Below are 14,116 nucleotides of genomic sequence, written 5' to 3'. Positions count from 1 at the left end.
CGCAAGTCAAGGGCATGCTCCACAGGATCACCTCCTGCCTAAATGTCTACTCAGCTACTCCCATAGCCCAAAATGAGGCCATGCCGCGATGGCTGCAGAATGCTCAGAAGCAAGAACTGTCATCTCACTTCGGGCTCAAATACTGATTCGAGTTGAAACACATAGAGTCCACCTAGCTACCGATAATGCAAATTTGCTTCAGTCACATTGTCCTGTAAGCTGTTACTAAGCTGTGATGTCAGTGCAAGCGGGTGTAATCTCTCCCCTAGCCACACAGTTCAAATCAGATCCCTGGTATCCTGGTCGTGTGCTTCTCTCAAAACACCATAGTACAAATGTGCTTACCAGTTTAGTACAAAGACGATGCAGACAAGTATCTGTGGCTTGTTCTGGAGGTTGGGTGTGGAATGTGGAACAAGAATAACAGGGCTGAGAGCCTCAAGAAAACACCCAAGTTAAAGCTTTACCCATCTTTTAAAAGCTGTACATAGGGATTTCTCATAAGTTTCTTTCAGTAGATGCTTCACAGATGCTCAACTGGTCAACATGCAGAGAATAACTGGATTGCTAACCCTAAATGAGATGTATATACTTCATACCCCTCCAAGGCTCAGAGACTTTGTGGAAGATGGGGTAGAAAGATTGTAAGAGCCAAAGGTGGTGGATAATTTCAGGCCAACTTCTCCAGACACAACCTAGAAGCTGCACATATGAACTCACAGAAATTTGTGACACCATGCACAACTCATCACATGATCAAGCCAAACGGAGTCCCAGCTTGAAGACACGCAAGCGAGCACAAAATTCCATCCCTAGCCAAGGAGCTCTTATGGCATGACCCCTGCACTCACATTCTAGGCCAGGCCTCCACTCTTAGCAGTTGAGCAACACAAATTGAACTCAATGAGTTTAAAGTGGAAGAAAACACAAAGTTGGGGGAAATAGGAAGATGAAGGTGGATCTGGGTGGGAGGAGAGTGGTATACCAAAATACACTGTATCAAATTCTCAATTCAAAAAAAAGTTATTTAAATAAGACTCTAGCCTGGCGGTCGTGGCATGTGCCCTTATCCCATCAGAGGACAGCAGGTCTCTTTAGTCAGAACAAGTTCTAAGACAGCCAAGGCTACACAGAAAGCCCGTCTCCAACCTGCCACTGCCAAAAATAAAAAACTATGAGCCAATAGTGATATTGCTAAGGGCAGAGCAGTGGACTGTCAGCTAATAAATGCTGAGGGTTGATACATCTGAGAAGTGCTTCTCTGTAAAATGTTCATGTAAATGAAATACTAGATTTGGGAAATCCAAACTTCAGATCAAATGCAAGCAAATAGTGGATTCGGGCAAGGATATCAATGAATGCTAAAGTCATTGTGTGAACATGATATCCATAGTCTCCAAGTAACTTCCAATCTACTTGTTTAAAAAAGTCAGAATAAAATAGGAACAGGAACAGACACGGAGTGATCGAGCACTGGAATACTCTGACAATTCATATGGGCCGTAATGAACACAGCGTGACATCCACGAAGTCTTCTGTCACAGTATTTCTCCTGAGCATATCCTCATGAGAACTAAGACTTTTATATGCAACTGTCACAATTTTTCAAGTGTTAATTTCCTACAACACTCTAAAGAGCAGGGAAGTTATTCCAGAACAAATTACTGGCCCATGACAGGGTGGGGTGCTCAGAAGAAACATGAGGGAAACTGAGTCTGTATACACATTTATCATGCACCAATGTTAAAAACTGTTGGCATAACAATTACATTACAGTCACGTAGACTCCTTTGCTGGGGTGCAGGTACTTACTGGGAATTAAACTGCCAAGCCTCATGTGCTAGTCCAACACTCTATCAACCAGTAATATTCTTGGAACAAGCATCCTTAGAGAAATACAGGCTGAAGTATAATACCCTTTTCTTTTGTACAAAGTCCTGGGTTCAATCCCAGGACCAGCTCAGGGTAAGGAAGCAAAGGTGGTAACATTTGTACAGTTGGGTATAGGTAACTACTACTTCACTATACTTCCAACTTTCCTATAAAATTTTCAAAGCATTCTGTAAGGTGTGCTATGTGTAAATACATACCTTCACTGAGACTAAAGAAAAAGGAGTCCCTCTCCACCACTCTGCCCTGTTCCTTCAAGGCAGCATCTCATTGAGCCTGGAGCCCCTGGTTTCTAGCTATGCTGGCAGTGGGCAAACCCCAGCAATCTCCCTTACTACTGGGATTCCAGGCATGTGTGGGGACATGGTGCTGGGATCACAAACTGGTACTCATGATTGTGCATCAAGCAAACACTCTAACTACTAAGCCATCTCTCTAGTCCAAGAATTAAAACTTAAAAGAGATCATTTACATATATCATGGGTGTGTATCTACCTTTGCAGAACATTCTGTTGTCAATTTCATCCAAACCAGAAGTGATTTAAAAATCAGTAATTAAGCAACAATAGCAAATCCTCAGCCTTTTTGTCTGTAATTTAAAACGCATGGGAGACAAGTATTATACACACTGCTGAAGGGTTTCTAAACTATCCACAAGAATTTGGAATGTGATCATTTATCTTAATTGTCAACATAACTGGATTTGGAGTCACCTAGGAGGCACACTTATGGGAGGGTCTGGAGTGTTTCCACCATGCTGAACATAAATGGCAACATCATGTGAGCTAATGTCCTGAATACAAAGAGGAAACGGAGAAAGCCAGTCAAGCACCAGCATAATCTCATCTACTTCCTGAGGACACAAGGTTGATGCTCTACTGTGACGCCATTCTTCCAGGATGTACCATGTCCTTTTAAACTATAAACCCAAATAAATCTTCCCTTAGGTTGCTTCTGTTGGGAATTGTCAGCGACAAAAAAAAGGCACGGATACCAAGGGGAAACATGTTTTCTTCTTTTAAATTGTAGCTACAGGAAATGCAAGACGGACAGGAGGATAAAGAACGGTCATCGTACAAGTTAAACTGTGTATGTTGCAGTAGAGGAGAGTGCATGCCTACTATACACAAGGCCACCAGTCCAATCCCAGTGCAGACCAAAAAGGCTAATACAAAGTAGATGTTTTGTAAACTAAACCTACTAACTGGAGATATTATAATTAGACTAGAGCCCACATTGTTTTTCTTAAAAAAAAAAAAAATCAAACCAAGGAAAGCGCTCCTACAAGCATGTCTAATCTTTCCACAAACTACACCAAGGTTTCGTTCCTGAAGCTTTATTTTCTAATGATATAAACTTAACACCACCCCACTTACTAATCCTACTGTCAGAATACAAACTGCTCCCCTAAATATACCATATTCTTAACCTTAAAAGCTCTCATAATACAACTACATCTAGATGTGCTGCCTCGCTCCTGCAATAAACAACATGCAATTATGGTACAATATTACACCTGAAAAGGTGTGTATGCTCCAATGGTCATGAGTTTAGTTTGGATGAAATTGGTCTCATCCCATCAATTCCCTCTGAAACAAATGCAACTGCAGTAAGTGGGATAATCATCCAAACTTTTAATCTCCCTTTACATATTATATTAACATTCATATTACAAAGCATTCCATTCACAAATATTACAGTTTGATTAAAAACTTTAAACACACACACACACCCAGAAGTCTACACCAGATTCAATCACTTTACTAAATCATTAAAGTCATGAAAACATTATCATTCTCTTAAAGCAATCATGTCTGAGGCACTCTGGAAAAGATGATGTCTTAAAGTATGTGTCACTGGTATCAAATTATATTACAATAAAGTCATGAGATAGCCAGGAATCAAGGATACTCTCATGACAGCTTTATGATCTGGTATGTCTCCATCTAGAGTGAGGTACATTGCGACACAGGACAGCAGCATGCATGCCCATGGGCACTTAGAGTCCTTTCTCACTGCTGCCAGTTACTAAATGCTAAACTCTCAGTCACCGCGACTCTGCAGACACCTGGAGACATTGGAATTCTTCCCCCATCATCTGCCTGCCACAGGACAACTGTCACTCTTCTCTGAGTGCTTCGGAGGGAAACCTCAGCAAAAAAGAGTTCTGAAGAAAAGGGATTTCTGACCTCTCACTGGCCAGACGGGTCTGAGACAGCAGTGTACTGTGAAATGACGCTGCAGCGCAGCTATTTCCCCACGCCAGACCTTACACTCTGACAGCCTCCCAAGTGAGCCTTCCCATTCACTCACTGAGTCCACACTGCAGGAAGTCTTTCCTACACACATACAACAGTAAATAATTAGCATGAGGGTGAGTGGAGTCCAATTCCCAACCAGGAATTAACCACTAACAAATTATGGATCCACTTATGACAGCAGATATCCTGTCAAAGCAGAATCAACCCAGACCAAAGGTCAGTGTTCAATAATTTCGTATATGGAATTTAAAATGTATGCATATATACTTCCATATATACCAATATATAATTAAAAATCTGGAGCAATGTGTTGCTAGTTTCACGATTTCTCATCTCCAACACTCTCCTGGAAAGCAGCTTGTCTGTGGCAGTGATAAAGCAATGGGAAGCTGATCAGGGTCAAAGAAGACAGAGTACAGAGAACTGAGGGGTGAGGCTAGGGACCGAAGGAAGTAAGCAATGTTTCCTTTATTCTTCTCAGCTCTTTCAGACCCCAAAAAAGCTCTGAGGACACACACCAAATGCTGTAGTCCCTCCTCAGCCACAGTCAAAACAAACCGAGGGATTTCTAAAAGGCTCTTCATTTCTGTACTTTCAATAAAAAACACAGTACAAGATGGTGTTCAGACATTAGGCATCTTGGGAGGATTAAAACTGGGACATGAAATGAGGCCGAGAGCTATCAAGTCTCCGGGTAAGAATTTCACAGCCAGTGTCCGTGACCAGCAGGGTGTGCTCGAACTGGGCGGATCGCTTCCCATCCCTCGTCACTGCAGTCCAGCCATCTGGCCAGGTTTCATCCTGCCATCCACCTTAAACAAGCAAAAACAGTGGCTTAGTTTTGTCATTCACATCGCTCACAGTCTCTAGGTTAGTATGCATCCAGAAAGGAAATAGCCTATGGTGGCGCACACCTTTAATCCCAGCACTTGGGAAGCAGGAGCAGGCAGATCTCTGAATGAGGCCAGCCTGATTTACAGAGTGAGTTCCATGACTGTCAAAGCTGCACAGAGAAACTGTGTCAAAAAGCAGAGAGGAAAGAGGCAGTTGAATCCCCCATCGAGATCCTCCTCAACACTCTGTTTCAGGTAAAGTCTTTCCATTTCATCCCGTGTGCAGCTCTCACTAACGAAGTAACCATGTCCAGTTTTCTTCAGCGTAGCAAATTGACCATTTTTCTATTTCTCAAATCAAGGTGACATTTCCAAAATAAAGACATCAGACTTGCTTCCAGCAAACACATGGAAACTCCTCCCCGGAGAACTGAGCAGAAACTTGAACTGGCAACTTTGCAGACTAAGGGAGTCAACTACCTCAGTGTGCACAGTGAGCACGAGTTCCCACACTGCCACAGCATGTCACTCCAACGTGACTGCAAATGGCTGGGGACAGATTATAGTATGAAGTCCTTATAACCAGAGAAAAAGGAACAAAGAGAAACAGGGTTTTTGTTTGTTTGCTTGTTTGTTTCTGGTTTTTTTTGAGACAAGGTTTCTCTGTGTAACCCTGTTGTCCTGGAACTAGTTCTGCAGACCAGGCTGGCCTCTAACTCTGCCCGCCTCTGCCTCCTGAGTGCTGAGATTAAAAGCATGTGCCACCACCATCTAGCCTGAGAAACAGGTGTTTTGAGGGCTAAGAAAAATCAGAGGCCTGAAGCATTGGCAAAGCACTTTTAAAAGCATTGAGGCCCTGAGTTTGATACCCAGCACCCATATAAAATGTTAGGTTCTGAAAGACTTAGACACAGACAGCTCTCCTGGGACTTGCTGGCAGCCAGCTTAGCCTAATTAGCAAGCCCCATGTCCCAGTGAGAAACTTATTTCAAAAACAAAGTGGATGGCTCCAGAGAAATAGAGCATGAGCCTGACCTCTGGGCACTGACGCACACGTGGGTATTCATAGCTGGAGGGTCTGGGAAGGTGTGCTTCAACAGAGGGCTCAGAGAAACCAGTCAACAGCACTGACATGCTGCACTGCCTAGACCCAATGGAGAACTCAGAGAAGTACCTCCCAGTTACAATCTGCTAAGTGCTGACAACAAAGCTCCCACGTGACAGCCAATACTGCCAGAGGAACGGAGAGAACGGCCACAAGAGACCAGTGTCTGCGATGTGCTCACTTGTGATGCTGCAGGAAACCCAGCTGTGCATGCTGACTGTGGAGGACTGGATGGCTCATCAGTCTGGCAAATTTTGCAACGTAAGCAGCTATGTGTCCTGGGCAAGTTAGACTCTTCAAAGATCTATTTACTATTCTACTGCCTTCTTCATTAGCTGGAATTAACTTGTGTAACTGTGTCTGTCTCCTCTTCCCCTGCTCTATTAGGCAAGAACTTCTACAGAGGCTTGATGTAGAATCGTATTTTGAGAACTCATCCTTTGATAAGATCTCTATGAACAGGGACCACAGTCAAGTACTTTACACTTACTGACAGCAGAATTATCAAAGTATCTTCTTAGAAACCCTTGGATGTTCGAGTCTCTACATCTACCCATCAAGATGCAAAGGGGAGAATGAAGCAAAAGGAGGGAGGCAGAACCAGCTACTGATTTGATGGGTAACAAAAACAAATAAAAATTCAGCAAATGTTACAAGGTCTGAAATATCAGCAGATAAGGGTGCTTGCCAACAGCCTGACAACCTAAATTTGGTTCCCAGGCCACACATGGTAGAGAACAAATCTCCACTCATTGTCTGCTCCACATACTATGTGTATACCTGCAAAACTTAAAGACATGCCGGGCAGCGGTGGAACATGCCTTTAATATCAGCACTTGGGGAGGCACAGACAGGTAGATCTCAGTAAGTTCGAGGCTAGCCTAATCTACAATGAGTTCCAGGACAGTCAGGACTGTTATACAGAGAAACTGTGTCTCAAAAAACAAAAATAAATAAATTAAATAGACAGCCATAAAAATGTAAAAGAAATGTTACGACTAGGGTACAGGAACACACACTCACCTTCACAAATCATCGGCTCAATTGTAAACACGTGGCCCGACTTCATCACACCAACTGCCTTATTTTCTGAAATTAAAAGAAAGTCTCAAAAAGACACCAAAACCCAACAGCACTGAACTGCACAGCTTCTAGGAACATGGGACTGACATTTCCAGAAGTTCCCCTTCATTAAATTCTCTCATAGTCTGTCATTCAGCAAAGAGGTCATCACCAGTAACCACCTGTCTGCAGGCAGATTGTTTTCCAGCTTGGCTTTCTGCGATAAAAGAGGCATGTCCACAGCTAGGCTTCAGATACGGTCACCACTGTGGAAAAGCAGTCTATGTGCAGAGATTAGGAAAGGCAACCACTGCTGGGCGTGGAGGAGCACACTGTAATACCCAGAACTCCGTAAGGGGGGGGGGGGTGTCAAACAGAACGCCACTGCCCATCGCCCATCCACTTAGGGAAGTGTGAGTGATATGTGTCATATGCCAGAGCCTCTCAATTCTTTGAGGAAGGGGATGGTTACATTATGGAATACACAGTAGGAAACAAACACACAACTTAGAGAAAGGTCTGTAAGTAGTCTTTTATCTCATTCTCAAAGGGAACTAAAACTGCAGAATAGGCAACTTGTTTAAATGATAAGGAGACATCTCTTTCTATATGAAAACAAATTGCACTTTACAGTCTACATATTTACTCTGCCTTTTGTCAACTTCACAACTAATATTTTTAGGACCACCATGAGACATGAGTAAGGCTGCCTGGTCCTGCTTCGTCTCCAAAGCCAGAATTTAAAAGTAGGAACAGCCTTTTCAGAAAGGCCTCGCCAATATGGAGCACAAGTTTAAATTTAAAAAACGAAAGCATAAAAAGTGATTTTTTTTTTTTTGAACACAGGAGAAGGTGGGGTTTATATTAGCCGCAAAACTGCAAGGCTGGGACGCAGGAGTTTAGGGATTTTTTTTTTTTTTAGTTATGTAGGAACTTTGCAGAACGTCTTGGTTTATCAGGGTGGAGGTTAGGATGTAGGGTGTGGAATAAGTCAAAATCTAGGACATGGGTCAAGACTTGATCAAAGTCAATTTTTCAGAAAATGGGAATGAACTTATTTTGACTTTTTTTTTTTTTTTTTTGGTTTTTCAAGACAGGGTTTCTCTGTGGTTTTGGAGCCCGTCCTGGAACTAGCTCTTGTAGACCAGGCTGGCCTCGAACTCACAGAGATCCGCCTGCCTCTGCCTCCCGAGTGCTGGGATTAAAGGCGAGCACCACCACCGCCCGGCTCTTATTTTGACTTTTAAGATGGAGTCAGGTTGGCCCATCAGAGCTTCGGCAATTGAAGTCTTTGGGGGTAGGGAGAGTCAATTTTATCAAAGAATCTCTGCCGGACATTCACACTCCCATAGATGGTCCTGCACCCATGCACATAAAGATAACACTGGACTCAGTAAATTCTCAAAAGAAAACTGAGAGGAAAATGTGGGGGAATTCTGGGGAGGAATTGGAGGTATGGGGGGGGGTGATATGATCAAAATACGTGTATGAAATTCTCAAAGACTTAAAAACAAAAAAAAAGTGATCATTTATCAGCTAAATAAGCACGGCATTTACTCAGGCTGGCCACCAGAGGGCAGACATGTCCGTCGCTCCAAGGTTCTTTTGCAGTCAAAGGCATCCTTCCCACTGAGTTGCTACTATACAAATACTAACTTTATCTACTCCAGCTGGGCAGGCAAGCGACACACATACACTTCCATTCCAGCCCCCTCCTGGTGAATAGCCAGCATTACTGCTCCCCACTACTTTAGGCTCCCCAATGTACACTCACTGCAGATCTGCTTTTTAAAGTCATGTGAACCCTTGGAAGCAGAAAGCAACTAAGAACTCTTTTAAGAATTAGGTTTTTCATTTCTAATATCATGAACTTGTTCTAAAATGGCCTGCAACTTCTGATTTACAGGGAGTCATTCCCCTCGGTCTACAAAAGAGAAAAATGCTAGGAATTCTTGTGTGGTGCCACAGAGAACAAGAGGCATGAAGGGATCTAAAGCTGTGCCGTCGGTTGCTTCCACAGCAACAGAGATGGGTTTTAGCGTTTATAAATAAATAAACAAACTACAAAATTTAAAACCAGAACAATCGTTTCTTCCTCAGCCCCCATGTGAGCAGTCACGGTTGCTGTGTGTTCAGGATTTCAACTGCTATGTCCATTCTAGGTTAGCAGTGCTCTCCCAGAAATGTTTCTAAAGATGCTAACATGTGCAGTCAGAATCCCGCATCTTTTCTTCCTCATACTGTCTGTTCCCTGCCCTCAAAAGAAACCTGCAGGCAAACTCAGAGTGGATCTCACTTCAAAACATCTATTCAGGACTCCCTCCACCTGCAAAGTAATCTCAGGCATACTTTTGTTACCGTCCAGGACCCAGCAACCGACTGCTCAGTCCTTACTGTAAGAAGCACTAGACCCAGGAGAAAGACTGAATCCAGGCAGACAGACCCCAAAAGCATTTGTTCACTACTCATAATCCCGAGCAAAGGAGCTGCCGGTGTGAGCACGTAGTCTGCGGAAAGCTGGGTTCAAAGACACTGAAGATGGAGCTCAGTGCCAGCGCTTGCCTAGCAGGCACAGTGAAGAACAAAGCTGAGGGATGATGTAGATATGTGACCATCACATAAGATAACGCATATCATGTCACCATCATTCTAAAACCGCAGGTCACGTTTTAGGTAGGAATGTCAGACAAACTCTAAGTGCTTCCCAGGTATCAACTCAATCCTAACAATTTCTGGATATCATCATTCCCTATTACTGTAGGATGAGAAAAATTGACACAAAGACATTACTGAGTGTTTACATAAAAGTTCAGAGAGAGATGAAGAAACGTGTCTAAGTGCATACAGTCACATGCATTAAATTCCTGCTGCTCACTGTTGTGGACAGCTTTTACTTCTAACACCAAATAACAGATGCATCCATTAATGGTTAATATCCCAGAGAAAAGATCTCTGGAACACAATGTCTTAGACTTCCTTTGTTTTTCTCCCATACTACTCTCGACTTAAAATAACCACCTATTCTCCGTTATTAAACCAATAAATAATACACAAAGAATTAACAGCAAACTAAGTTAGGATGAACTGATTTCACCTAAGGAACCAGAGGGTGACAGCAAGACTATGTACGGATCACCACGTCCATTTAGGTCTCTCCTAGAGTGCGCAGTCAGGTTACACTCCCTACTTCCCTTGCAGTTAGATATAATTAAGTCACTCCTACAAACTGGAACAAATACAGGTGATTTATGCTCATCCCCAGCTGGTAGACTACAACTCCCAAGCACATCCTTCCAAGCATCTCTATCCCCTCCTGACACGTTATCTGTTGACTAGGAGATGATGTCATGGTGACTGGTGATGGGAAAAGATGGGTTGAAGGAAACAGAGCCTGGATCACCCCTTCATGACCAAACACCTCCTATAGACTATCATGTAAGAAAGACTTCAAACTTGTGTTTGAACATGTAACACTGGGCGGGAAAGGGTGTACTCACAGCAAATACATTCCTTCAGTGAATACAAAATAGAAGGCCCTAAAGTATCTGAACAGTACTCACTGGCATAGTGTGGCACATTGGGGGCTGTATGGAAAAGTTTGTGGATTCCATGCCCACAATAGCTTCGAACAACTGAAAATCCATTTGCTTGGGCATGTTTCTGAATGATATTTCCCAGCTCTCTGTATCGAACACCAGGCTTCACTGAAAGAGAAAAAACCATGAGGAAGAGCAGCACTTAACTAAGCAGTTGGTTTCCATGTAGCAAGGACCTTTGTACGTATACATGGTGCCTTCGTGCCTGAATATAGAGATAAGGAAATTCAGGCACAAGAAAATCCAGACAGTCAGTAATGACAAAGCTTATTCAAACACAGGAGCACCACTAATGTAAAACAGGGAAAATGCCATGCAGAATACCAAGGGGTCAAAAAAAGCACCTTCTGTTTTCTCTAAAAACAAACACTAAACAAAAAAATGGAAAACACACTGTTTTATCCTCTTTCCCTAAGGGTATCAATCAGGGTTCTCTAAAGGAACAGAACTTATAGAGAAAAAAATGCATTTTTTGAAATACAAAAAGTTATATTCAAATAATATAAAGTTATCCTCTTACCCCTAAAAGCACAGTAGCTTGTGTGCTATGTGCACACATACATATATGTAATTTTAAATCTGCTTTAAAGGAGGTACATCTGAATACACAGGTAAAAAAAACTAATTTGAAAGAATCTTTATGATATTAGTAGAAAAATAGTAAATTAGCAATACTGAACAGTCTATGATTCTGACCTAATTAAGTACATACACTATCTGTATATGGCTGAACACACACTCTGGAGAAAAAGACCCTACAAGTACCAAAGACACTATGAAAAGCAAAGAGGGAGGCAAACTACAGAAGCTCCACCCTCATCCCCCCCAAATCCCTATCCTTGTTTTAATTTCCTATGAGAACACAAGGCAAGTGAAAACAAAAAGCCAAATAAAGAGAAAAATGCAGGGCGCTGAGCAGTGGTACACGCCTTTAATCCCAGTACTCCAGCTAGTTCAAAGCTAGCCTGGTCTATAGAGCTAGTTCCAGGACAGCCAAAACTGTTACACAGTGAAACCGGGTCTCGAAAAACCAAGAAATAAATAAGTAAAATAAACGTGCACTGAACACTGTGGTCTGTGGTGCAAGAGGGTGTCACGGCTGAGGCTGACCTGCATCAATGGCTTGCATCAGGCATTCATATGTAGTCTGGACAAGTTTCCGTGCTCCTTCATCCACATCTCCAACAAAAAAGGTCTCATTTAGATCCCCGTGATAACCATTTCGATAAAGAGTGATGTCCACTGGGAGGAGGGAAAAAGGCAAATGTAACCAAATGAAAACAACACTGCATTGTCTAACTCCACAGTGAGTGTGGAGCTGCCTAAGGAAAACCCTCGGGGGAAATTCACTCAACTCACTGCAGAGAACAAGAATACGGCTGTGCAGCACAAGACAGATGCGGGCTTTTATGTGAGTAATGAGATCCTTTGTGACAGAAGAAATATTACACAGAAGACAGCTGTGTAAGATAAATAACCAGGTTAGCAACACTGAACTGACGACTTCACTAAGTTCTGAAACTAGACAGGAAACATTTCCACGATCTTTAACTCGCTCTTCCTGGGACACGAGAGCAAAGCTTATCTTATCTAGTTCTAGGGTTTTTTAAATCCCTCTGGTCTTTCATCCTTCCGTAAGTATCATCTGTCTTCATCCCAGGCTTAGAATAAAGATTAAACTGTGTCACTACAATAAACTATCTAGAGAACACACTAGGTGAGTTCTTTACACTGCAGAGCAGACAGTTCGTCCCTGAAAGCGCCATCTGCTGTCACAACAGAAAGGTAAGGTCAGTTAGGTGTGGTGGTGCGCGGCTTTAACCTCACACTGGGGAGGTAGTCAGGTGGAGCTCTTTGAGTTCAAGGCCAGCAAGAGCTACATAGTGAGACCAGGTTGCAAATATTAACGATAATTAAATACTATGGAAATCAGGGCTGAACTCAGAATTTATGAAATCTTCATGAACAACCTTAAGAAGTCAGTAACAACTATAATACTGTATTATAGTTATTTTCTTCTAGCTGTAGTCTCTACTTTGGATGCTACAAAGACTAATTTCATGAAGAATAAAAATGCCATGTAGGGACCTGAAGTGATGGCTCAATGGATAAAGTGATTTCTGAACAGTAACGAGGATCTGAGTTCCTATCCCCAGCATCCACATAAATACAGTCAAGTGTGGAACACATGCCTGTGACCCCAGCCCCGAAGGAGCAGACACAGTGACAATGGTGACGTGCCAGGCTAAGTGAGAGTGCGGCAGAGGAGAACACCCCAAGTCCGCCTCTAGCTATGCACAGGTAAGCACACACACACAAGAACAAACTCAGACAAGTGCAAGCTTTACATTATACACGTTTTAATGTATGAATTGAAATATATAAATATATAATACACAACATACAAGACTACATCTAGGAAGGCCTATCAGATTTTAATTTTTACTGTTTGAGAACTTAATGCATGAATATAATGTGTTGCAATCAAATTCACCGCATTCCTTCCACTTTTCCATTCCCAACTTTATGCGTTGGTTTTAAACACACCGAGTCCTCTCAGTGCTACCTCAGTGCTACCTTATATATGGTGTAAGCCACCCACCTCCTGGAGCGTGGGTCGCATCCTGACTCTCCCTCCCACTCGGCTCCACCCAATGCTAGGATCTTGGCTGGCATGATCATGTAAAGGTCGTGTGTGTCCCGTCACAGCTGCTGTGAATGTCCAAAGCCGTCATGTCCAGCACACGCTGCTTCACTGCAGATGTCTAAGGATCTTTCCACCCCCTCCCTCTTCTAAAATGGTCCCTGAGAGGATGAGGGTGTGATACAGATGCTCCACTTAGCGCTAACAGTCCAGTCTCATCTATTTCTCTGCATGTCGGCTACTTGTGAGTCTCTGGATTAATCACCATCTACTACCAAGAGATGGTTCTCTGATCAGAGTTAAGAGCTATACTCCTCTGTGGTGCAAAAATAAGAACCTAGGGTACCATTTAATACTGGGTCCATTTAGCAGAATGGTAGTATCACGTTCTCCCCTGAAGTCTATGACTTAGATTTTTGGCCCAGTTAACAGTATCAGGCTTGAGTTTCTTAAATCAAATCAGAAAGTGTTTTGTTATCCCCATAACAACCATGTTATTATGGCAGCAGGGTCATCTCTTGCCAAGCCAGTTGTTACTGTAGCTCACAGTGTTCACAGCTAGGTAAGACTGTTGACTGCTTTTCTCTAGGGGAGCTAGCTTCCATGCTGTGGCTCAACACATGCATTGTTTGCAAGACAGCAGAGTACAGGAGCTCAAAGCCATTCCTTTAAGAAGCACTTCTACAAGAGTTTTTCCCTGACATCTCTCCTAAAAACTCTCTTCA

At 42.7% G+C, this 14,116-nt stretch overlaps 1 protein-coding gene across 1 annotated transcript in view; it reads right to left on the bottom strand.

Annotated features, from left to right (window-relative positions):
- Positions 1 to 3,504: 3,504 nt before the first annotated feature.
- Positions 3,505 to 14,116, bottom strand: part of Metap1 (methionyl aminopeptidase 1) — a 32,409-nt gene continuing 21,797 nt past the window's right edge. The window contains exons 8-11 of the mRNA XM_075981241.1: positions 11,858 to 11,989; positions 10,712 to 10,855; positions 7,113 to 7,178; positions 3,505 to 4,963 (exon numbers count right to left, since the gene is read on the bottom strand). Of these exons, the coding sequence (XP_075837356.1) occupies positions 4,800 to 4,963; positions 7,113 to 7,178; positions 10,712 to 10,855; positions 11,858 to 11,989 (506 nt within the window). The 3' untranslated portion in view covers positions 3,505 to 4,799. The remainder of the gene's footprint in view (positions 4,964 to 7,112; positions 7,179 to 10,711; positions 10,856 to 11,857; positions 11,990 to 14,116) is intronic.

This window comes from Microtus pennsylvanicus, chromosome 7 (genome assembly GCF_037038515.1).
Source record: "Microtus pennsylvanicus isolate mMicPen1 chromosome 7, mMicPen1.hap1, whole genome shotgun sequence".
NCBI classification, from domain to species: Eukaryota; Metazoa; Chordata; class Mammalia; order Rodentia; family Cricetidae; genus Microtus; species Microtus pennsylvanicus.
Note: the sequence above shows the minus strand (reverse complement) of the source record. Positions and strands in the feature narration are given on the sequence as shown.